This window comes from Musca autumnalis, unplaced genomic scaffold (genome assembly GCF_047663935.1).
Source record: "Musca autumnalis isolate F117 unplaced genomic scaffold, ASM4766393v1 scaffold_3, whole genome shotgun sequence".
Lineage (NCBI taxonomy): Eukaryota > Metazoa > Arthropoda > Insecta > Diptera > Muscidae > Musca > Musca autumnalis.
In genome coordinates this window covers 193,354,423-193,381,414 of record NW_027411866.1, presented here as the reverse complement: position 1 = coordinate 193,381,414, position 26,992 = coordinate 193,354,423, and the positions used below count along the sequence as shown (strand labels likewise).

The 26,992-nt window shown below is 38.3% G+C and overlaps 2 protein-coding genes across 2 annotated transcripts; both read left to right on the top strand.

Annotated features, from left to right (window-relative positions):
* Window positions 1-5,156: 5,156 nt before the first annotated feature.
* Window positions 5,157-9,294, top strand: LOC141398633 (uncharacterized). Its single transcript, XM_073976097.1, has 2 exons — window positions 5,157-8,848; window positions 8,904-9,294. The coding sequence occupies exons 1-2, from the start codon at window positions 5,334-5,336 to the stop codon at window positions 8,956-8,958; spliced, it is 3,570 nt and encodes a 1,189-aa protein (XP_073832198.1). The 5' UTR covers window positions 5,157-5,333; the 3' UTR covers window positions 8,959-9,294.
* Window positions 9,295-15,520: 6,226 nt separating this feature from the next.
* Window positions 15,521-19,697, top strand: LOC141398632 (uncharacterized). Its single transcript, XM_073976095.1, has 2 exons — window positions 15,521-19,252; window positions 19,308-19,697. Exons 1-2 carry the CDS (start codon window positions 15,600-15,602, stop codon window positions 19,360-19,362), a joined length of 3,708 nt encoding a protein of 1,235 aa, XP_073832196.1. The 5' UTR covers window positions 15,521-15,599; the 3' UTR covers window positions 19,363-19,697.
* Window positions 19,698-26,992: the final 7,295 nt, after the last annotated feature.

The following is a 26,992-nucleotide window of genomic DNA, read 5'->3' as shown; positions in this document are numbered from 1 at the left end:
TGCGATGGCTGCCTCATACCTTACCTGAATCTCTATTGGGTGTACAAACAAAATTGTTTCTAGAGCCCTAGTCGGTGTGGTCCTCATTGCTCCGCTAATGCTTAGGCAGCATGTTCTTTGGACCTTTTGCAATATTTCCACATTGCATTTTTTGTCCATGGCTGTCCACCATACCACAGACGCGTAGGTTAGAATTGGTCTAATTACGCTTCTGTATAGCCAGTGTATCATCCTAGGATTGAACCCCCATTTTGAGCCTATCGCCCTTCTGCAGGTTGACCAACATATTTGGGCCTTGTTGGCCCTTTCTTGTATATGGTCTTTCCATTTAAGTTTCCTATCCAGAATTACTCCTAGATATTTAACTGTACAAGAGATATTTATTGTCTTATCTAGAAAAACTGGTTCCTCGTAGTGCCCCATTTTCGTTTTCCTAGTGAATAGACATAATTCTGTTTTTTCTGGGTTGACGTTCAGACCTCTCGGCCTGGCCCAGTTAAAAGCAATTTTTAGAGCCGTTTCTGCTCTACGACAGAGTTGATTCGGATTCTTTCCCCTCAGAAGTATTATAACGTCGTCTGCGTAGCAGACTGGGTCAAATCCTTCTTCGGTTAGGGTCCTCAAGAGACTGTTTATGGTGGTAACCCACAACAGAGGTGAAAGTATCCCTCCCTGTGGCGTTCCTTGTCCAACTTTGTTTCTTATTTTCACGTCGTATAGCCCGCAGCTTATCCATCTATTCCTTAGCATGTGGTTTATCCAGTTCCTTAAGGCCCTGTCTACCTGAAACTCGTCTAAGGAGTGGATAAGTGTCTCGGTGCTTACGTTATTGAAAGCGCCTTCGATGTCGATGCATACAGCAAGTGTGTACATTTTCATTTCGAAGGTTCTTTCTATGTGGTGTACTACCTCATGCAATGCGGTTTCCACTGATCTGCCTTTAACGTATGCATGTTGTTTGAATTTAAGCATATCGTTGGGGATCTTACTCTTTATCATGGTGTCGACTGTCCGTTCCATTGTTTTGAGTAAGAATGAAGTTAAACTTATCGGTCGATAAGATTTTGGTGTTGCATAACTTGCCTTGCCAGGTTTGGGTATAAAAACTACCCTTGCCTTCTGCCAGGCTATAGGAGTGTATGCAAGTTTTAAGCATGCATTGAAGATCCCGACCAGTTTGGACGCAATAAAGTCCACTTCCCTCTGTAATAAAGCCGGGAAGATCTGGTCTGGTCCAGCTGCTTTATATGGTGAAAAGCTTAAAATGGCTTGTTGGACCATTAAGCTGTCGATCTTTGGTGCTTCTTCCGATGAGTTAATACATTCCGTCGATGCCTCAGTGTTAACCATGGTATTCTGCGGGAAGTGCGTTTTCATCAGAAGGCCTAGAGTTTCTTCTGTTGTTTCAATCCTTTTTCCATTTCCATCGACCAATTGCTCGGTCTGTGTATGGGTTTTAGATAGAAACTTTTTAATCTTTGAAACGTCATTTACACTATCCACCTGTTCGCAGAAAAGCTTCCAGGAGTTTCGTTTGGCGTTTCTTGTTATTTTGTTGTATTCCTTTAATTTTGCCTGATAGTTGTCCCAGAATACAGCTGCTTTTTTACGTTTGGCCCTATTATAAAGTCTGCGGACCTCCTTGCCTTTATTCCGAATTTCCCCTGTCATCCAGGGTTTTTCGTAGGCGGATTTCCTCTCTCGAAGGGGACAACTTTCCTCGAAAGACTTTACTAGTGCCTCAGTTAACTTTAGGACATCTCTCTCTATGTCCTCCTTACTTAGGCATTCCTCATCTGGTTGCCCAAGTCTTTCTTTTACTCGTTTTCCGAACTTTGTCCAATTTGTTTTGGATTTGTTTCGGAAGGTTATCGGGTTAGGCGATGGCCTAGCTATTTTAAATCTAATATACTTATGGTCTGAGAAGGAGTGTTCCTCCAGGACCCTCCACTCGTGTACCTCGTTTATTAAATTTTCTGAACATATCGTTATATCTAGTACTTCCTCCCTAATTCTATTAACAAAGGTTGGCGTATTCCCGGTGTTAAGTGTAATTAGGTCGTTAGTATTTAAGTAATCTATAAGGGCTTGTCCCCTTTTGTTAATGTTAGTACTACCCCACGAGATGTGGTGAGAGTTAGCATCGCTACCTACTAGTACTTCGTTACCTGTTTGCTTTATCCTTCTCACCAGTTGCTGCAATTCCGACGAAGGTGGTAATGTCGGGGAGTCGAACGGCAGGTATAATGATGCTAGGTATATGTTACCATTCCCCTGCTTCAATACTGTAACGTCCGACGATGACAACTCTGGAGAAAAAAGAAAGCATAAGTTTTTGTGGCATATAATGCAGGTCCTCGGTCGGGATCCCGTATTTGCGTAAAAGAGTTGATAATTTATATGGTTAAGTCCAGAAACCTTGTTTTTTATGGTCCAAGGTTCTTGGATTAAACTAATATGTATATTACCTTTAGTTATTTTGTCCATCAGGGCTAGTGTTGCCGTTTCGCTCCGATGGAGGTTGATCTGGATGACCTCAATCATTGGTCCTCCAGATTGTTGGCTTCTTGGGAGTCGCTAATTTCGTCTGCTCCTCCCTCCTGAAAGCCTTTTGGTAGGTTGACCTCTTGGTTATTTGGTTTGGCAATCTCCTCCTCACCAACTCTTGCCTTTCCAACTTTGAAGTAGACCGAGTTCGAGACGAAGAATGCCTTGCCCTTGGTTTTGACGAGCCCGGCTAGCGAGAGATCGTCGATCCCCATCACAAGGAGAGTGCCGTCTTCCTTCTCCTCCCTGTGGAAGACCTCCCATCTTTCCACCTTTAGGGCCTCGTTTTGTACGCCAAAGACCTCGAGCATGCGCTCCGTCTCGAGCTTGCAGCCATACCCCTTGACGTACACCGATGCTTTGGTTAGGTGAGGAATTTCGTCTTTCCTCACCAGTTTTAGTCTGCCACCTTCCCATGGAGTTGCTATACTGCTGACTACCTCCCCGAGAGCTGCAGAGTTTGCGTGTGAGTCCAGGTGGTACAATAGGAGGTCCCCCCTTGGCTCACAGCAGTTTATTTTTATTGAGACTCGTCCTTGCAGGATTTGTTCCAATATTTTATCGTTGATCGATTTCTCGATCTCCGGTAAGTACTCTTTGTGTAGCCTTCCAGATCCTTTACTAGTATCGATTACTGCGTAGCACAGCTCGTCCTTGTAGTATCTCTTGGCTACCTTGGCGTAAGTCGATGGCGGCTCCGTTCCGGTTTCAGCGTCCATCTTCCTCTTCTGGGTGGTAGTAGGCTTCTTTACTGAGTCCTTGGCCACCGCAGAAGATTCCGACGTCGCGCTCACCTTCTTTTTGTCAGAACTCGCCTCTTCAGTATCATTTGAAGGATCCTTTTGGCAGTCTCCTTGGCTTTTGTCCTGACGAGGTTTGTTCTGGGCAATTGAAGGTGGGAAGCCCTTTTTCTTCTTACTGGGTTTTGCCACGTTCTGCTCCTCAGGAGACCTTGTCCTCTTCGCCGCTTCCGAAGAAGTGGAGGGACTTTCTGTGGTAACCTTTGAAGCAGCCAGCTGTTTTTCCTTCTTTAGTTTTGCCTGGTTCCTCTTAAATTTCTTCCTTTGGGCCCCAGACCACTGCACTCTTTTCGTCGTGAGCTTTGCGATGCTCTCGCTCACTTCTTCTACCATCTTGTGGACTTCCTCTTTCATGGGATTTTCCACAACGGTGGTGTTTGTTTTGCCGCAGCAATCGGATTCGGAATCAGGGTCGCTACCATCATCAGATAGTTGGGTCAAGTTAATCCTCCCCCTGTGCTGCCCTTTATCCTCCTCCGTTTTTACACTAGGTTTTACACTAGGTTGTGTGCTTGTAGCATTACCTTCGACCACAGATGCCAAGGCACCCACATCTATGGGAGATTGCTCACGATCGCATGATATCGACGGGGTGTGACTCGTAGGCAGATCACTGGTCCCCGCCGGCACTGGGTTTATTAGGCCCTGCACCGTAACTTTTTCTTCTTTTTTTCCTTCCATATTTGTTTTTTGTTTTAGGGGAACACCCCCATAGTCAGTTTTTTGTCCGCGGGAAACTCAAGGTTTCCAGAGGTGGATAATCCCACCTCTCTGCCCCAGACCCACCATGCAATAGGTATTGGACAGAGTGGTACGACCATCCTCCTCCCCCTATCCGCCGGTGGGGACGCGCCCGGTAGGAGAACTAACAAACTCCCGCGGGGAATATAGCATAACATCTAATTTATTTTTATACAAAAAAAATGTCAACTTTGGTACTGCACCAACTAACGGTATTTGTAAAGACTAATTATTTTCAGTTGATTTGAAGTGTTTTTTATTATGTGCAAAAAAAATGAATATTTTGAAACTTCAAAAAATATTTTTAGCCAAAAATTTCGACATTGGGAATACAGTGAGTTGGTTGGAGATTGGCTTTCCTTATATGATTGTTTTCTTGTATCGCAGCTTACTTTGCTTAAGAATTCTAGAGATAACCATTCCTTATTTTCATTTCGATACAAGCCAATGATAGCATCTACTGTTTCCATTTCCATTCTTGCAAATAAACAGATTTTGCAGTAGATATAAATTTTAGACTGCTAATATGCAATTTTAGTTGGAAATAGTGTTTACAAAGGGACTTCTATTAACTTAAAATCCCAGATGTCGCATATAAAAACATATAATAAACCTCGCCATGAACTTCTTTATGAAGTTAAAGTAGCTTTACATGCATACACGAGTATGCAATACTATTACCATTCCAATACCCATAGACGAGTATTCTGCTCATAACATACAATGACGTCACATGGAGCTGGAACAAACCATTTCTTATCAATGAATTTCATTCAGAAAACGAAATTTCATTCATGAAAAGTGTGTGAAACGAACGACAACAGAACAGCAACAAATTTTTCAATAACAGGATTCACTGAAGCATATAACACAAATAAAGAATGCAGGATAAATATTACTCGGTGTTTATATCCTGTAGCATGTGTAGTGTGCCAGCAAGATAAGAGAAACAAATAAATCAGATTTAATTTAATTGAAATCCAATAAAAAAGAACACAATAACAGCAAGAACATCGTCTATGCTGAGGAATGTTAGAGTATAAAAGGAATAGAAATTGTTCAGAGGATAACAGTCTCTAAAACGACTTCGAACGAAACAAATCGACGAATAAAACGAAAGCTAAAACGCCAAAAAGGGAAATCCTTAACACTAGTCCAGAAGTTCATTAAAGAATAAAATTATTTTTGAAAACTTTAAATTTGAACTAAAGCCGCGCACAGTAAATTAAAGCTTAACAAGTGAAAATGTTATTTGGCTCTGGGCAGTTAAAAGCTGCTTTAAGCCTTTTATTGTTGATTCCTATTTTCGGCCAGGATTTATCGCGAAATTGTGAAAGGGACCATTGTCATGAACGGAATATTGATTTAATATGGCAAGAGAATTCATCCGATACCTCGACCAATAACAATCGCCATGAATTTCTTAAACATATCAGGAACGATGGACGTGAAAATCGCATTGAACGACAACGGGAACGAATTTTAGATCGTGCCGATGAAACCATGCGGATGAGAGAATCAAGTTCTCTGGATAACCGTATTAGATCGGCAAATAGAGAGGAACGAATTTCACGAGAACGCCAAGACAATCGACTTGATCGTAACATGGAAGCAGTTCGTGAAATTCGACAAAGACGCGATGAAAATAAATCTGAAGTAAGGAATTTTAATGAGAGAAATGATGTAAGGGAGCGAGAAGACCGTCGTGCTGAAGACCATACCCGGCGAAATGAACTCCAGAGGAATATTGTAGATGATTTTGAAAGGACGTCTAGCCAGATTTCCAATAGGCATAATGAAAATGGATTAGAACGTGAAAATCGCAAAACAAATGAAATGCGACGTTCCGAATCAACGAGAATGGACGAATCTCGTAATGAACAAACCTCACGACGAAGCGATTCTAACGAATTCAGGGAAGATACTATTCGCAATGAACGAGAAAGCCGAGAATCAGTAGAACGAAGAGAACAAGAAGCACGAGTAGAATCACGACGATCTGAAATTAGCAGGGGCCAAGAAGATCGAAGAGATAATAGAAATGAAGAAGTGGATCGTAATGAACGTGGCATGGAAACTCGACGTGAAGTTAGATTTGAACGTGATACAAGGCAAAGTGACTCCAGAAGAACTAATGATGAAATGGAATTCAATCGTGCTGCTGAATACCGTACTGATAATAGACGTGACAGGGAAATAAGCCGAGTAGATTTAGAGCGCTCTTGTATCAGCGAAGTTCATCAGAGGCGTGATGAGAATAAAGAAAACAATTTACGACGAGTTGAAACACAAAGAAACAGTGAAAGCCGACGAGAAATGCGAGATGAGCCTAACCGTGATGAAAGGGAAGAAAGCCGACGTGAAGTTCGCCAATCACGAGATGAAAATTCATTACGAATTGATGCAGAACGAGCTGGTGATAGCCCACGTGAAACTCGAGATGCACGCAACGATGATGAACGAAAACAAACCCGTGATGAACCACGACGCTCTAACATAGATGCATCTGATAGAATTCGTGAAGTTCGCCAAAAGCGTGATGAACGAGAAGACAACACATTACGATTTGAAACGCGGAGAGATAGCCGACTTGAAATTCGAGATGAACGAAAGGATAATACTCAAGAAGAAGGCCGATTACAATCTCGACGCTCCACTGAAGATAAATTAAATCGAATTCGTGAAGTTCAACAAAGCCGAGATGAATCAGGGAGGACTTCCGATATACGACGTGAAATTCGTGAAGAACGTAATGACAATGAAAGAAATCAAGGCGAAAGCAGGACAAACGAAATCCGACGTGAAAGGAGGACTTCCGATATACGACGTGAAATTCGTGAAGAACGTAGTGATAATGAAAGAAAACACGGTGAACGCAGGACAAACGAAATCCGACGTGAAATTCGTGACGATCGCACCTTTGATAGACGGGAACAAGGTGAACGAAGAGAAGAAACATCTTCCCGATTTGTATCGCAACGATCTGCAACTGAAAGAATACCTGAAGTTCATGACCACCGTGATGAACGAAGAGCACCTCGTTTGGAATTACCAGCACCTCGTGAATCCAATAATGTTCGTGAAAGTCGTGAACGTCGACGAGAAGATAGCGAAGAAAAGCGTGATGTTTTATACCGTAATGTTCATCACACAAGAGTACAGCGAGATGAGCGAACAGATATGCCACGTTCCAATGAGAATAATGCCAACCGTATTCGTGAAGTTCGACAAAGACGTGAAGAATCTCGAGAAAATACAAACCGAGGTGGTCGACGTGAAATTCTGGAAGAACGCACCGATGATAGGCGAGATCAAAGCGATCGTAGAGAACGTAACGATGATCGTCAAGAGCAAAGCGATCGTAGGGATGGAACAACAAGACAATACGAGTCACAACGATCCATCAATCCTGAAGAAAGAATTCGTAAAGTGCGACGTGAAGTAGATTCTAGGGAACGAAACGAACAACGCATGGAAGTTCGGGAACAAAGCGACAGAAGGGATGAAACCACACGCAAACTAGAAGAGCATAATGGTGAGTCGACAAGGCGACATGAATCACAACGGTTTACTACTGCAGGAGAAAGAATTCGTGAAGAACGACGTCATGTAGACCCTAGGGAACGAAAGGAACAACGCTTAGAAATGCTAGCTTCTAATGAATTCGACAATATCCGTGAGGCTCGTGAGCGTCGTGTTGGAAATATCAGGGAAAGTGAACGAAATGTTCGAATTGGTGGCGCCCAATTCACTCCTGAAGTTAGAGAACGACGTGAAGAAGACAGGTTAATTAACAGCGAAAGGGAGTCCTTACGACGTTCTAATGATATTGAAAGGCAAGTCGATCGAGAAAGCCGCATTCAAATTGAATCCCGAACATCAAATCGAGTTGAATCAGAAAAAAATCGCAATGTTGAAGAACGACGTGATCGGGAACAGAGGAATCGTGGTGAACGAAATGACGAATCACGACATGTAACAAATGTTGAATCTGACAGAAGTGGTGAACGTCGTACTATTGAGCGAGAACAACGAACTGAATCTCGAAGATCAATGGCTAGGAGTAACGAAGCCCGAGAACGAATCAATTTTGATGAAGATCGAAGAGCTGATGATACTACAAGGCGACAACAATCCAATGAGAAAAATTCCGAACGAGTTCGTGAAATTCGTGAACGCCGTGATGAAAATAGGCGCGAAGTAAATAATCAAAGTATAGAGTCAAGGCGTAATGAGGGTAACATCGTATCACGACAAGAACGTGAGTCAGGGCGAACACTTACACGAGAAAATGAAGATAGAAATGAAAGGAACTCTGATTCTCGGCGAATTCGTCAAATTAATGAGCGTCGTGGAGACAATGAAGAAAGAATTATGCGTCGGTTTGAATCACGTGAAAATGAACGTAATATACGAATCCAAGAGGGAGATATCTCACGACGATCAATGAATGCTGAAACTCGAGAAAATCGCGAAATCAACGATCGGGATGTCAATGACAAACGAATCCAACAAGACAACACCCTCAATAGTGAACGCATCATCACAATCCGACGTATGCCAGTCGAAAATAAAAGCAATCGTATGCAACGTTCTACCCAAATCAATGAAATGGACAATCGCAGCGCTCTCTTCATTGAGAATGAATTAAAAATTCAAAAGCCATTAATACCATTTAAAAAAGCCTGTTTAGTGCTAGGTCAAGGCTTCCTTTTGTCTTTCGTTGTGTCTCAAACTCTGAACGGAAAAATTGGCATGAAGTGAGTATTTACAGTCCCATTAATTGATATCCAATAATATTAATATTTTTCCCAGATACAGCAATATACCTCAAAAGTTACGTGAAACTCTTGGCTTATTGGGATTTTAAGATGATAACAAATATTGACCAAGCGATACCAATGGAATATTCAGACAACTGGCTATGCATCTTATACTGTACATATTTATTTTAATTTATATTATTAGTTGATTTAACAATGAAGACATTCCGCAGCAAATGTGTACCTAAAAGCAAAATTGATATAGAACTAATTATGAAAACTATGAAATGAAATCAGCAGTTAACCCATATTTCTGTTATCCGTAAAATAATAGTTGTGAGCAACGAGTTTAACCGAAACAAAATATATATAAAAGTTATTGTTCATTTTATCGTTATAAATAATATTTTATGCAAATAAATAAGAAAATATGCAATATTTAACGTTTACATGTTTTATTTTGGCTATATCACAAGAAAACAACTGAAAAGAACTGCGTATATAATTTCTAAGTTTGCTCCGAATTTCATGGCGATCGCACACAAATTTAGATTGATTTGGAACATTTCTTCTGTTAACACTATCCCCAAAAAGTGAAAGATTTTGGAAGATTTTGACTCAATCCAAAACAAACAACAGTCCAGAATTTAAACAAATAATTTCATTCTATAATATATAAACTTGTAATGTAATATTTTTAAGAAAATATTAAACCTAGATATACGACTTATTCTGAGACTCATAGTTAAATTTTTTGTGGAATATTTCTTCTTTTGACACTCTTTAGCTAGAACGGTTTTTTGGTGTAAAAATTTCATAAAACAAAAGGTTTGTCCTTTTACGTACTGAACTTTACTGAACATTGTTTCTTCAGTAATGTTTAGCAACATTTCAATTATACAATTGTCAAAACTTTACTGAAGAACAAATGTTCAGTAAAGTTCAGTACGTAAAAAGACAAACCAAAAATATGAAATATTTTCGTATTTTTTTCGGCAAAGTTCGTACTGACATTTTCATGGCATATGATGTAAATAAAAACGTAATTTCTTTGAAATTTGAAGAAGAATATTTTTGTCTTTCACGTCGTCCCCCTAAAGTTATGTTTTGTGGGAAAATTTTTAATAAACTCAGACCAAGGCATATTTATACAAGGTAGAAGTGACAATCAGCTGTATTCTTACTTTTTTTGTAAATTTAGTTTTCAAAATGTAATAGGGTCTACTTATGAAATTTGAAACTTCGAAATTTGCTACCATAAAATTCTTCTTTTCACAGTAAACGTGTAATAACAATGACCTACGACAGTTCTGAATGCTTTATATTTACATTTTGTTTAAAATTTGTTCTAATTTAGAGGATTTTCAAAATGTATTTATGTTTTTCCTCAACAAATTTTTGGAACGACCCTATTATTCAATATTTATCTTTGACAATTAATTTTCAATAACAACAATGTTGTTTTTGTAAATTTGTTAGTTGTTGTAATTTATGCATTTACCTTATATGAATATACCTTGACTCAGACGAAGTGCGACTTTAACCCTAAAACGTGTTTTTATTTTTTGCATATTTTACATACGATTTGGTATGTATATTCTGCGACCTAAAGTAAAGTTTTATGACGAAGGAGCTTTTAATTGATTTTGTACAAAGGGACTATGGACCGCATGAGGGTTAGTTGTTTAACAAAATATTCCTACTAATGCATTAAACGTTTCTAAAACATTTCTACACAGTGTGCTATGGCGGATTTTTTATAATTAAATGGTATCCCATAAATAAACTTTAATCAAGATTTGTCCAATAAGGGGTTCGATGCTGTATTGTGCAGGGCAGATGTATGATTGGGCCTATTAGGAGGTGTGAAAAATATTGGAGCCAACCCAAGTTAACAAGAATATTTCTTAAGATAATTGTAATTTGACAATTAAAATCTTAGCAGGAAAGTTAGTTTTCCTTCCTAGCATTATTTTTCAGGATAAATTCTGCATCGCTAATTACAATTTAAACACCGGAAGGTGCTGAGCCCCCATGCGGGCCCAGAAATACAGAAAATACCAAAACAACTAAACAATATTTGTAATTATGGACGGAATTGGCTAATCTTCTAACAAACATAAAGAAATATCATAAACCGGTTGAAAAAATTTGTTATTTCGAATATTTCAGAGCAAAAAATGGTGGGCCCTATAAGGAATATCACCCTTTTTATACCCTCAGCCTTTAGGCTATATACACTTTCATACGGGCAAAATGTGCCTCATCGAAATAATGGTTTTAGACTCCAAGTATGTTTGGACGAAATGTGTTTCAGACAATTTGGAGTCGATTGAGCAATGTCCGTCCGTCTTTCTGGCTGGCTGGTGCGCACGATAACTCTCGAACGGATGAACCGATTTGGTTCAAATGTTGGCTTTCGTAATATTTTGTCCAAACTTAGTTTAAGTTCGAAGATGAGCTATATCGGTCCACTCCTTCCGGTACCTCCCCCACAAAAGCTCCAAAATGTTCGGAAAATTTGTGGGCATGATAACTCTTGAAGGGAGTAACCGATTTGGTCCATACTTTGCACATCGTGAAGTTTCTACCAGACTTAGATGATGTTCCAATATGGACTCAATTTGTCCACTTCTTCGGGTACCTCCCACACAAAATTTGGGATAAGTTCCGATTAGGACCTGCAATCGAATCGCTTTGATTTTTGTTGAAGCAGCTTGCATTCGCTGCCTCAATTACTACGGTTTTTAGGAGCAAGTCCATACTTCTTGAGAAAACAGCTCGAAAGGTGTAAAAACCCCTATGGCACCATATGTAGTGGCTGGAGAGCACAATAACTCTCGAACTGGCCTTCGTTATTTTTTGTCTAAACTTCAGTTTCAGTTCGAAGATGGGCAATACCGGTCCACAGCTGCCGGTACTTCCCTTAATATTTAAAAAAATGGTATACACTATGTCTCTTGAACGGATCAACCAATTTGGTCCAAACTTTGGATCTCCTAACATTTTGTCCAAATTTACTTAAACTTCGTAAATGGCCCATATCGGTCCTCTCCTTAGGATACCTTCCCCAAAAAACTTCAACCTTTGTGTTCAAGTGCAGTTTCGGGTCTGTTCAAAAATCCTTTGGAAATGCATACCGATGCTGTTTGATATGGTCCTTTTTACAGCGATATTATGTTTTCCGTGGACAAGTCCATGCTTTCTGGCATACTGGTCCAAAAATTATACGATGGCTCACTGAAATGCCTAGAGGGCGCGATATCTATCGACACTTTTGAACTTTAATCCTAATCCACATCTTTGTCGGCAAGTTAAAATGTCCAAAAAGTGTTCACATGGGCTGAGAGTATATCTCTGTCGGCAAAGCCGACTGATACTTTTTTACTTGTTAATCAGTAATTTAAATTCTGGGGTCATATTCAGAGAACTTACGAAAACTAAACTTGAAAACAAAATCTTGACCTCTCACTTTATGGAAATTACATCAATGCAGCAGTTAGATAAAGGAATTACTTTCTAACATCACCGTGCGCCTGAACCAACTTTAAATGTAAGGAAAGTTTTTGCGGATTCTGAAACTACAATGTTCATAGATGAAAAAAAAAAAACAAAAAAATCACCGGAGCGCTTTTTAAATTAATCCCGACCAAAGTTCACATTTCTAGAGTTTTTTAGGTTTTTACGATATTGCTTGGAAACCGCAAGTCCTATTGAAAAGGGATTAGAGCAAATGTTGTAGCTGTGAAAATTTTTTGAGATATAGAAGTTCAAAACACAGCAATGTTCATAGATGAGAAAAATCCAAAAATTTCTTTATGGTCAAAGTTCACATTTTTAGGGTTTTTTAGGTTTTCAGGATTTTGCATGGAAACAGAACGCCTTTTCGAAATGGGACTAAAACATTATTGTAGCAGTGAATATTCTCTACAATATTTCCTTTAGTCCTTTTCCGATAGGACTGGCGGTTTCCAAATAAAATCGTTTTTTTTGTTTTTATGCCCTCAGCATTTATGCTAACGAGGGTATGTATATACACTTTCATACGGGCAAAATGTGCCTCATAGAATAATGGTTTTAGACCCCAAGTATGTTTGGACGAAATGTGTTTCAGACAATTTGGAGTTGATTTAGCCATGTCCGTCCGTCTGTCTGTCGGGCTGGCTGGTGCGTACGATAACACTCGAACGGAGCAACCGATTCGGTTCAAAATTTGGCTTTCGTAATATTTTGCCCAAACTTAGTTTAAGTTCGAAGATGGGTTATATCGGTCCACTCCTTCCGGTACCTCCCCCACAAAAGTTCGAAAATGTTCGGAAAATTTGTGCGCACGATAACTCTTGAAGGGAGTAACCGATTTGGCCCACACTTTGTACATCGTGAAAGTTCTACCAGACTTAGATGAAGTTTAAATATGGACTCAATCGGTCCACTCCTTCGGGTACCTCCCACACAAAATTTCGGAAAAGTTCAGTTAAGGACCTGCTCTCGAATCGCTTTGATTTTTATTATAGCAACTTGTATTCGCTGTTCCCCATACGACGGTACAAGTTTCATAAGGGGCAAGTCTATACTTCCTGAGAAAATAGCCTGCAAGGTGCAAAAAACCCCTATGACACCGTGTGTAGTGGTTGAAGCGCACGATAACTCTTGAAGGGAGTGACTGATGTAATCCATACTCTGCATATCCTAATATATCTACCAGATATAGATCAGGTTCGTATATGGATTATATTTGTGCACTCCTTTGGGTACCTCCCACACAACATTTCGGATATGTTCACTTTAAGACCTGCTCTCGAATCACTTTGATTTTTGTTGAAGCGATTTGCATTCGCTACCTCCATTACGACGGTAAATGTTTTTCAGGAGCAGGTCCATATTTCTGGGGAAAACATCCCGATAGGTGTAAAAAGCCTTATGTCACCATATCTGGCCCTCGAACTGTTCTACCGATTTGGTGCAACATTTGGTATTCGTCATATTTTATCCAAACTTAGTTTCATGGGGCAATACCGGTCCCCAACTTCCGGTACTTCTACCCAATATTTAAAAAATGTCACTAAAATGTTAGGCCGATATCACTTGAATGGTGCAACCAATTTGGTCCAAACTTTGGATCTCCTAATATTTTGTCAAAATTTAGTTTAACTTCTAAAATGGCCCGTATCGGTCCTCTCTAAGGGTACCTCCACCACAAAAGTTCAACATTTGTGTTAAATCCTAATCCACATTTTTGTCGGCAAGTTCAAATGTTGAAAAAGGGCCACAAAATTCTGAAGAGACGCTAAATACATTCTCTCCGTAGATGAAAGTTTCAATTCACATTGGCTGAGGGTATACCTCTTTCGGCAAGGCCGACTGACACTTTTTACTTGTTTTTTTTTATTTTTCTCATCTATGAACATTGTAGTTCCACAATCCGCAAAAAGTTCCCAGGTGTAAGCACCTTTCATTCAAAGTTAGTTAAGGTGCACCGTGTCTATGGACAGATACCGGCTACAAAACCATTTTTTAAGTCCTTTAGAGCATTTATGAATGATTTTTGCCTCTCCTTTTTAATGTGAACTTTAATAAAAACGACCTTTGATGAATGTGTTTTCTTTCACATTTATTGTGCAAATTAAAATGAATAACTAATTTAATTAATCGAGCTCTTTGACCCAAGGAGATTACATTGAAAAATTGATATCTAGCGAAATCCTACACACACATCAACCGCTATGCGTCGATCGTTTCGTTAGCTGGTTAGGCTAGCATCCTCGGGCATATTAGATGTTTTTGTTGCTGCAAGACAATTTTCGCCATTTGGAGCCCCTATTTATACATACATCCAAGATTTCAAATTTGCATTTGTGAATTTCAAGTTGAATCTTTTTTATTTCCAAAGACGACTCATTTGTCCCCCTTCTATTCCAGAAATCAAATTTTCAATATTACATTCATATTACAGCCAATGGTTTTTTCCATCGTAGACTGTGTATATCTTTCACATCGAAAGATTTGTTAATGAATAACGTTTTTTCAATAATTCGTCATAGACAGTAATTGAGAAATTCCACTTGTGCATTAAAAAAACTTCGTTATAGAGAAGTATTCGCTATAGGGAAGTTCGCTATAAGAGGTGAAAATGTCTGGGAAAATGTTGTGTTTTAAATTTTTATTCGTTATAGAGTAAAAATCGTTATAGGGAAGTTCGCTATAGAGAATTTCGACTGTATAAAAAACAAAACAACATATTAGAGTTATTTCATTGCTCTTAAAAATCTTTACAAAAAAAATCCGTTATTATATTGCATTTCGAATTACTTAACAATTCATGACGAGGTTATTATCGGATCTTACGCCTGCCGTACAAAAAACAATTTAAGACACATACATATACTCAGTATATGACGTCATAGACGTTTACATGAATGGACTTCATTCTCAATTTTCATTCATAAAAAGTGCGAAAAACACACTTCCACTAAACACACATACATTCATTCATGGTTTAAAGGATAAAGGATGAACATCCTTAGACTTGTTGTACATGTGCGATAAGAGAAATAAATAAATTACATTTCATTCAATTTAATTTCAATCAAAAACTATTGAATTGCAAAGGAATTTTGGAGTATAAAAGGGCCAAAGGAATGTTGACAGGACAACAGTCAAGTCTAAGGTTTCGAAAGAGCCAAATCAATTCCAAACAAGGAAGCAAATATTTTTCAATTAAAATCGCAAAGTAAATTAGGGGAATAAAATGCTACTTGGCTTCTGGCGGTTATTATCTGTTTTCGGCCTTCTATTGTTAGTGCCAATTTTCGGCCAGGATCTTTCGCGAAATTGTGATAGGGTGATAATATTTGAAGTTACTTCATCCGATACCTCGACCAATAACAATCGCCATGAATTTCTTAAACATATCAGCAACGATGGACGACAACGGGAACGAATTTTAGATCGTGCCGATGAAACCATGCGGATGAGAGAATCAAGTTCTCTGGATAACCGTATTAGATCGGCAAACAGAGAGGAACGAATTTCACGAGAACTCCAAGAAAATCGGCTTGATCGTAACATGGAAGCAGTTCGTGAAATTCGACAAAGACGCGATGAAAATAAATCTGAAGTAAGGAATTTTAATAAGAGGAATGATGTAAGGGAGCGAGAAGACCATAACCGGCGAAATGAACTTCAGAGGAATATTGTTGATGATTTTGGGAGGAGGTCTAGCCAGATTTCCAATCGAGGCACTGAAAATAGATTAGAACGTGAAAATCGTGAAAACAATGAAAAGCGACGCTTTGAATCATCGAGAATGGACGAAGCTCGTAATGAAAAAACTTCACAACGAAGCGATTCTAACGAATTCAGGGAAGACAATATTCGCAATGAACGTGAAAGCAGAAAATTTGTAGAACGTAGAATACAAGACGCAGGAGTAGAATCACGACGATCTGACAGTAGCAGGGACCAAGAAGATCGAAGAGATAATAGAAGTGAAGAAGTGGATCGTAATGAACGTGACATGCAAACACGACGTGAAGTTAGATTTGAACAAAGGCAAAGTGACTCCAGACGAACCAATGATGAAATAGAATTCAATCGTGCTGCTGAATACCGTAGTGATAATAGACGTGACAGGGAAATAAGCCGAGTAGATTTAGAGCGCTCTCGTATCAGTGAAGTTCGTCAGAGGCGTGATGAAAATAAAGAAAACAATTTACGACGAGTTGAAACACAAAGAAACAGTGAAAGCCGTCGTGAAATGCGAGATGAGCCTAACCGTGATGAAAGGGAAGAAAGCCGACGCTCTAATTTGGATAAATCCGAAGTTCGCCATTCACGAGATGAAAATTCATTACGAATTGAATCATCACGATCTAATGGTAGCCCACGTGAAACCCGAGATGCACGCAACGATGATGAACGAAAACAAAACCGTGATGAACCACGACGCTCTAACATAGATGGATCTGATAGAATTCGTGAAGTTCGCCAAAGACGTGATGAACGAGAAGAGAACACATTACGAGTTGAATCGCGGCGAAATAGCCAACGTGAAATTCGAGATGGACGAAAGGATAATTCTCAAGAAGAAGGTCGATTACAATCTCGACGCTCCACTAAAGATGAATTAAATCGAATTCGTGGAGTTCAACAAAGACAAGATGAATCAAGGAGGACTTCCGATATACGACGTGAAATTCGTGAAGAACTTGGTGACAATGAAAGAAATCAAGGCGAAAGCAGGACAAACGAAATCCGACGTGAAAGGAGAACTTCCGATATACGACGTGAAATTCGTGAAGAACGTAGTGGCAATGAAAGAAAACAAGACGAAAGCTGGACAAACGAAATCCGACGTGAAATTCGTGACAATCGCAACGTTGATAGACGGGAGCAAGGAGAACGAAGAGAAGAAACCTCAATCCGAGTTGTGTTGCAACGATATGAAACTGAAAGAATACCTGAAGTTCATGACCACCGTGATGAAAACAATAGGGAACGAAGCGCGCCTCGTTTGGAATTGCCAACATCTCGTGAATCCGATAAAGTTCGTGAAAGCCATGAACATCGACAAAAGGAAAGCGAAGAAAAGCGTGATGTTTTATACCGTAGTATTCAACGCACAAGAGCACAGCGAGAGGAGCGAACAGATATGCCACGTTCCAATGACAATGATCCCAATCGTATTCTTGAAGTTCGACAAAGACGTGAAGAATCTCGAGAAAACACACATCGAGATGGTCGACGTAAAATGCTGGAAGAACGCACCGATGAGAGACGAGATCAAAGCGATCGTAGAGAACGTAACGATGATCGTCAAGAGCAAAGCGATCGTAGGGATGGAACAACAAGACAATACGAATCACAACGATCCATCAATCCTGAGGAAAGAATTCGTGAAGTGCGACGTGAAGTAGATTCTAGGGAACGAAACGAACAACGCATTGAAGTGCGAGAACAAAGCGACAGAAGGGATGAAACCACACACAAACTGGAAGAGCCTAATGTTGATCGTAAAGATGAGTCGACAAGGCGACATGAATCACAACGGTTTACTACTGCAGGAGAAAGAATTCGTGAAGAACGACGTCACGTAGACTCTAGGGATCGAAAGGAACAACGCTTAGAAATGCTAGCTTCTAATGAATTCGACAATATCCGTGAGGCTCGTGAGCGTCGTGTTGGAAATATCAGGGAAAGTGAACGAAATGTTCGAATTGGTGGCGCCCAATTCACTCGTGAAGTTAGAGAACGACGTGAAGAAGACAGGTTAATTAACAGCGAAAGGGAGTCCCGACGACGTTCTAATGATATTGAAAGGCAAGTGGATCGAGAAAGTCACATTCAAATTGAATCCCGCACATCAAATGGAGTTGAATCAGAAAGAATTCGTAACGTTGAAGAACAACGTGATCGGGAACAAAGGAATCGTGGAGAACGAAATGACGAATCACGACGTGTAACAGATGTTGAATCTGACAGAAGTGGTGAACGTCGTACTATTGAGCGACAGCAACGAACTGAATCTCGAAGATCAATGGCTAGGAGTAACGAAGCCCGGGAACGAATCAATTTTGAAGAAGATCGAAGAACTGATATACCTACACATGATACTACAAGGCGACAACGATCCAATGAGAAAAATTCCGAACGAGTTCGAGAAATTCGTGAACGCCGTAATGAAAATAGGCGCGAAGTAAATAATCAACGTGTAGAATCAAGGCGAAATGAGGGTAACATCGTATCACGACAATCTTCTAACATTGAGATGAACAATAATCGCGATGTTGAAGAACGGCGCTCTGAAAGGGTTAACCGATATGATGATTCACGTCGATCTAATGAAAGGGATCTAAATGTAAATCGTAATGATCGTCTTCAACATCAAGACAAGAGGCAAGAACGTGAGTCAATGCGAACACTTACACGAGAAAATGAAGATAGAAATGAAAGGAACTCTGATTCTCGGCGAATTCGTCAAATTAATGAGCGTCGTGGAGACAATGAAGAAAGAATGATGCGTCGGTTTGAATCACGTGAAAATGAACGCAATATACGAATCCAAGAGGGAGATATCTCACGACGATCAATGAATGCTGAAACTCGAGAAAATCGCGAAATCAACGATCGGGATGTCAATGACAAACGTATCCCACAAGACAACACCATCAATAGTGAACGCATCATGACATATCGACGTATGCCATTAGAAAATGGAAGCAGTCGTATGCTACGTTCTACCCAAATCAATGAAATGGAGAATCGTAGCGCTCACTACGTTGAAAATGAATTGAAGATTCAAAAGTCATTGATATCATTTAAGAAGGCATGTTCAGTGCTAGGACAGGGGTTCCTTTTGTCTTTCGTTTTGTCTCAAACACTGAACGGAAAAATTGGCATGAAGTGAGTATTTACTGTCCCATTAATAGATACCCAAATAATACTGATATTTTCATAGATACAGCAATATACCTCAAAAGTTACGTGAAACTCTCGGCTTATTGGGATTTTAAGATGATAACAAATAAGGACCAAGCGATACCAATGGAATATTCAGACAACTGGCTATGCATCTTATACTGTACATATTTATTTTAATTTATATTATTAGTTGATTTAACAATGAAGACATTCCGCAGCAAATGTGTACCTAAAAGCAAAATTGATATAGAACTAATTATGAAAACTATGAACTGAAATCAGCACTTAACCCATATTTCTGTTATCCGTAAAAGAATAGTTGTGAGCAACGAGTTTAACCGAAACAAAATATATATACAAGTTATTGTTCATTTTATCGTTAATAATATTTCATGCAAATAAATAATAAAATATGCAATATTTAAAATTTATTTGTTTTATTGGTAAGTTTGTCCTAGAAAAAAAAAACACTTTAGTTTTGTTAGCATAGTTGAACTTCTCTATAACGTAGATACCATGGAAGAAGAAATACGAGGGCTGAACGATAACTATCGGCCTAACAATGAAATCGCGAATACTTACCATCAAAAATAGTTTTATTGTTTTCTTAAGTAGTCTCCATAATGATTTATACGTTTTTATGCGCTCAAACCAATTGTAGATTCTCTTTTTCCACTCGGATTGAGACACCTCCAAAATATGGTTTTTGAACGCTTTTACAGCATCTTGAGCCTTTTTTCTTAATGTGCTGGAATCAGATGGAGTCATTGGATCCCCAGTCAGGGTTGTACGGCGGATGACCCATAATTTCCACGTTTTGTCCGGTCAAACAGGCGCTGGTTTGAATCGACGTGTGAGAGCTTGCATTGTCATCATGCAGAATGGCTCTTGTTAATTTTTCGAATTTCTCAGGAGACTTCTGGCAAACAAATTGTAGTGTACCACTCAGAATTAACCGTCCTACATTTCTGAAGCCGTGCAATCGCCACACGGTCAGTTTTGCGGACGAAACAGGCGACCATTTGCTTCGAAGCGCTTCTTTCATTAACAACTTTCGTTGGATTTGGTTTTTCAACGCTTTTACAGCATCTTCTGGCTACGAAAATCGTTGACCACGCCTTTTTTCTTGATGTACTGGAAACAAATAAAGTCACTGGATTCCCAGTCAGGGATGTACTGCGGATGACCCATCAATTCCACGTTTTTCGGGCCAAACAGGCGCTGGTTTGAATCGATGTGTGAGAGCTCGCATTGTCATGATCCAGAATGGTTCGTCTTCTTTTGATAATTTCTCAGGAGACTTCTGGCAAACAAATTGTAGTGTACCATTCCGAATTAACCGTCCTACATTTTTGAAGCCGTGCAATCGCCACACGGTCAGTTTTGCGGACGAAACAGGCGACCATTTGCTTCGAAGCGCTTCTTTCATGAAACACTTTCGTTGGATTTGGCTCGCTTTCGAAGACTTAAACGGCCGATTCCTGTTTTGTTTCGGGCTCCTAAGCATAGATCCAAGATTCGTCGACTGTGACGATCTTATAAAAGTCGTTTGAAGCACAAGGATCGTTTTTATTCACAATTTCTTTGCAACAATCTACAAGAGCCCCTTTTGGGCGTTTGTCCAAACAAACGAGAAAAAATTATATAACGAGAAAATCCATTTTTACGGCCAGGTGTTCATGCAATATCAAATGTTAGTTGGTGGAAGAAATGTCCAAGGATGCCCCTATCTTACGGCATATAACATTATCCGTTCACGCATGGCTTAATTTTCTGGCACAACGCCCGATTTTGGACCACACTCACGACCTTCGTTTTTTTTCTAGTGTCGGCCACGATTCAATTTATTAAACCAGTTTTTCATAGTGCTATAGGATGGCCCTTCATCAACATACAAAGATTTAATTTGATCCAAGCACTCTTGCCATGATTATCCACGTCGAAAATTTGTTCATGAAATAGCTTCTACTTGCATTCATGATTTTTATTCCAATACTGATTTAAAAAAGTCATGGGCAAAATATCTTCCCTTTTTTATAGATCTATCTTCACGCTTTATATCTTAAATGATAACGTATTGAGTTTACTCTTGCCATCATTGAAGTCTATCAGATGTCTGATTTTGAATATTTGAATCCTTGGTTTATTGCTATAACTTTATATTTTCCTAACATCCCGAAAGGTGAGTGGAAATAGTGACTAAAAATACGATATTGGTATTTGGATCCCTTCTTGACACTTACCTCTATTACCTCCACTTCCTCTAGATACCATATATCACAATTTAAGTCAAATAAATGAAGTCAAAGCAGTTTAAAACATCTATTACTTTACACATGGGCCGAACTGTATCTTTATACGACAGTTAATATAAAAGAAATTAATCTGGGCAATTATGACTATTTTTCGGCATTTTTTTTTTTTGATAATTCTTAGAGCAATATTCTTCCAAAACATCATTAGTAGGTCCTCCTCTTTAAAGATTTAGATTTTACTTCAAAACCCTAAAAATATGCTTTACATTACATTAAAATCAATTGGAACATAGTAAGACTTTAACACTAATTTCATCTAAAAAATAAGGCTTTCATATTCAATTGGATATGGAGTGAATATTGAATATTTGGAAATGCCTTTAATTTTTAAATTTTGCATTTCTCCAAGAAACAGAATTTATCGTATATATCAACAATACACGTCTATCCACATTCACGGGTTAAAACAGCACGTTTAACTTTAGTTTCTAGTCTTATTGGCGATATAAAATATACATTATTACATTAGTATTATCTACATTGTAGTATTTAAACGTTCTTGAATTTCTTTCTTGGTTTTTGGTCCTACATTAGCTATGGGCGAGGGTTCTTTGGATGTACTGCTTTCGCCACCAGATGAGTTTCTACTTTTGTTCAAGAGTCTTTCAGCTTTCGCATTATCATATTCCTTCAGCTCAGCTAACTTGAGGGGTATACTTTGAAGTTCTCGTTTACGCATCTAGAAATTAAATAAAGTAATAAAAAGTGATTTATTTAATTTATTGATATTTACATTCAATTTGCTAATATTGAAGTAAACAAAACAAAATCACAATTCAACAGCTGTTATTTGCGGAAGCTTCTCATTATAACAGTTAACGTTGCCACATCTATAAAATCTATATATGTTATACTACAGTTGTTCAGTTGTATGGAATTCTTTGATTATTGTGCGATTTATCGTCTAATTAGATATGCTCCGCAATGATTTCTACTGGCCAAGTTTCTATAAAACACATCATGATGAAATTATAAGGTGGCGTAAAACGGCCAGCTGATTGGTTTCAATCTGTCAAATATTTTGTTATTGTGAATAAATTTTATTGTTATTGTGAAAAATTGTATTATGGTACCCAATTACATTTTGAAAATCAAATTTACAAAAAAGTAAAAATACCGCTGATTGTCACTTTTACCTTCTAAAAATGGGCCTTGCACGGTACTGACGAGGTATTTTTTGTTATGACTCTAATGTATATATGTATATATAGGTCCCGGTCCATACTAGAGCGATTTCATTGAAAAAATCGTGAAATTATGCGTCCATAGATCGAGTTCCATAGTAGAGTAATATCATGAAATTGCTGTAGTGAGGAACTCGAATTCAAATTTCACCTAGTTCCATGAAAACCCTCTAGTGTGGGCCGGGACTAGTGAGCGTCAAAATAAACATATAGCCTGTTTATATTATAGCTTTTTGTAGGATTAACCATCTTTATGAGGATTTATTTGAAATTTAACAAACCCACTGAGTTTCAAATGTCAATTCCATTACGTACACGTCAAATAAATCCTCATAAAGAAGGTTAACCCGGAAAAAAGCTATAATATAAACAGCCCATAATAACCCGTTTGCACTTAAATGATTTTAATAAACCATCAGGGTTTCAAATGTCAATTCCATAGCTCAAACGTCAAATAAATCCACATAAAGAAGGTTAACCCGGCAAAAGGCTCTAATGCAAAAGCCGTTTAATTCACATTTGAAACCCAGCGGGTTTGTTAAATCCGGTTATATATAAACCTGCTATTACACAATTATATGTGGCCACATACACGCTATATCAAAAGATGCATGCATCACCATTTTCCTACTTGTAGGGTTGCGTAATTTTTCTTAGTCCATATTTACTTTAGGCAATTTTCTTGCGGCAATTGTCAGTTTGATGGAGAGAGAGGTGAGACATATGGTAACCCTTTTGCCTCTCAACACCCTCTCTCACCTACAAACTGACAATTGCCCCAAGGAAAATTGCCTAATGTAAATATGGGATTTCAAACACGTAGGATTTTACATTTGCTCTGTTCCTGAACCTGCAAGAAGCTACTACTCTTTACTACGATAACATTTTTTCCTTTATGTTATCGAAAAAAATAGTAAAAATTAGTAGATTCTTGCAGTACTGGAACAGACCAATTGTTAAACCAAAATGATTCTGAAAAAACGTTGAAAGGTACAAATATTTTTAATATTTCTCGATAAATGTCATGCTACAATGAAAGAGGTAACCTTGTGCAATCATAGTTTTGTTCCGGAACTAAATAGTTTTTAAAATTTTTACGAATTTTACGCATTTTACCCGAAAAACCGTTCCCGTACACAAAAAAGTTGTAAAATATTCAGTTCACTTTAAACAAAAATGGCGCAAATTTGAGCACGTAAAAAATAGTAACATGGTTGCTGGATCTGATTGGCGGGTACGCCGACTTTGACATTTGTTCCAGTTTTTTTGACGTATTTTCCATTTTTCCGTTCCCGAACTATTTCAAAAAACTTTTGTGTGAGAACAATTTTTTACAGTTCTCTCTTTTACGAGTTTTACTATTAAAAAGTACGGGAGTGAAGCTCATATGCATGGTACAACAAGAAAGGTAGTTTCATGCTAACCATGGTACAAATACACAGGTAGCCGCATCGGCAATTGTTGGTAACATAAGGTGTCAAAATTTGACATCAATTCAATGCACTTGACACATTATGTTACCATCAGCTGGCATGATAATGCTACCTGTATCATTGTACCATGATGCAAACATATGTTCAATTTTCTTTTTAAATTTTGAATTTGATGTACATTTATTGTCAATGTGAATTTGACACTGAATGAATGTATACCTACATATGTATTTGTGTGTATATACTCAAATGTCATTTGGATATAAAAATATTGCAGAGGCAAAATGTTTTGTTCATAATTTTCTTTATATCTTATCATCAAAAAGTGCAGACAATACAAAAAAGGGATGTCATTGATATGGATGTACTAACCGCTCTTGGTGTTGAAGTCTTAAAACATCTCCCATGGCTATGAAATGCAAACTTTCTTAGAAACGACAACTGGTTTGTGTATCTTGGGTTAGTCATTTGAGAAACCCAACTACAGGAAGCTTTAAAATCTTATGAATCTATGGACCTATGTCGATTTCCACAGGAAATTGGGTGAAATATACACAACAACATCAGCAGGTCCTGTAACAGCAATTTGTAAAATAAACTGCAGCAGCTTCTGAAAGATCTATCCAAACGAAAATATATGCTAACTAGCAAAGTGCCCGCTACTTCGTATGCGGAAAGGATATAAAAAACAAATAAACAGTATAAAATATGAAAATGGCGAACACTGAAAATTTTATTGCACTAATACCAATTTTAATCAATATTTATTGTTATTTTAGTACTGTTCGAATCCTCTTTAGTTCGATTTGAAAAAGATCAGCAGTATCTCACCCTTACATATTAACAGCGATACCAACTTTGCACACCAATACTCACCCTAAATCCAAAGAATACAGATTTCAGCACTGTCTCTACACCCAACAACAAATTGAGTGCCATTAAGTACTCTTCGTACCCATAAGTACGAATTTCCAAAACTACCTCAATCCTACTCTTCAACAATAATCTCAATTCCAAATTTCAGGATTCCAGATTCCAAATCCCAATTGTACGAAATGTAATACTTTTCGTTCTCATAAGTACGAATTTCCAAAACAACCACAATCCTACACTCCAACAAAAATCTCAATTCCACATTTCAGGATTCCAGTTTTATCCATTCACCCAAATCCCCATTGTACAAAATTTAGTACCATTTAGTACTTTTTGTACTCTAAGTACGAATTTCCAAAACTCCTTAGTTCTACACTGCAACAGTAATGTCAATTCCGAATTTGAGGATTCCAGCTCTATCCGTTCACCCAAATCCAATTTGTACTATATATAGTACCATTTAGCACTGTTCGTACACATAAGTAAAAATTTCCAAGAGTACCTCAATTCTATACTTCAACAATAATCTCAATTACGAATTCAGGATTCGTTCACTCAAATCACCATCGAACCAAATTTTGTACCATTTAGTACTTTGGTCACTTCATCAGCGACACTCAGTCTAAATTTGAGGAATCAAGCTCTATCCGTTCACCCAAATACAAATTGTACTAAATTTACTACCACTTAGTACTGTTCGTACACATAAGTACGAATTTCCAAAACTTCCTCAATCCTACACTCCACCAGTAGTGTCAACTTCAAATTTCGAGATTCCAACTCTATCTGTTCACCCAAATCGTAATTGTACCAAATTTAGTACCACTTAGTACTTTTCGCACCCATAAGTACGAATTTTCAAAACTATTTCCATTCTATTCTCTAACATCAGCCTTAATTCAAATTTCAGGATTCCAGCTCTATCCGTTCGCCTAAATCGTAATTGTTCCAAATTTAGTATCATTTAGTACTTTTCGTACCCATAAGTACGAATATTCAAAACTACTTTCGTTCTACTCTCCAAGAATAGCCTTAGTTCAAAATTTCAGGATTCCAGCTCCATCCGTTCGCCCAAATCGTAATTGTACCAAACTTAGTATCATTTAGTACTTTTCGTACCCATAAATACGAATTTTCAAAACTACTTCCGTTCCACTCTCTAATAGCAGCCTTAATTCAAATTTCAGGATTCCAGCTCTATCCGTTCGCCTAAATCGTAATTGTTCCAAATTTAGTAAGTACGAATGTTCAAAACTACTTCCATTTTACTCTGCAACAGTAACCTTAGTTCAAAATTTCAGGATTCCAACTCTATCCGTTCGCCCAAATCATAAGGGTACCAAATTTAGTACCATTTAGTACTTTTCGCACCCATAAGTACGAATGTTCAAAACTACTTCCATTTTACTCTCCAACAGTAACCTTAGTTCAAAATTTCAGGATTCCAACTCTATCCGTTCGCCCAAATCATAAGGGTACCAAATTTAGTACCATTTAGTACTTTTCGCACCCATAAGTACGAATTTTCAAAACTACGTCCATTCTACTCTCCAACAGTAGCCTTAATTCAAAATTTCAGGATTCCAGCTCTATCCGTTCAACCTTTATCCAAATTGTACCAAATTTAGTACCCTTTAGTACTTTTCGTACCCATAAGTACGAATGTTCAAAACTACTTCCATTTTACTCTGCAACAGTAACCTTAGTTCAAAATTTCAGGATTCCAACTCTATCCGTTCGCCCAAATCATAAGGGTACCAAATTTAGTACCATTTAGTACTTTTCGCACCCATAAGTACGAATTTTCAAAACTACGTCCATTCTACTCTCCAACAGTAGCCTTAATTCAAAATTTCAGGATTCCAGCTCTATCCGTTCGCACAAATCATAATTGTACCAAATTTAGTACCATTTAGT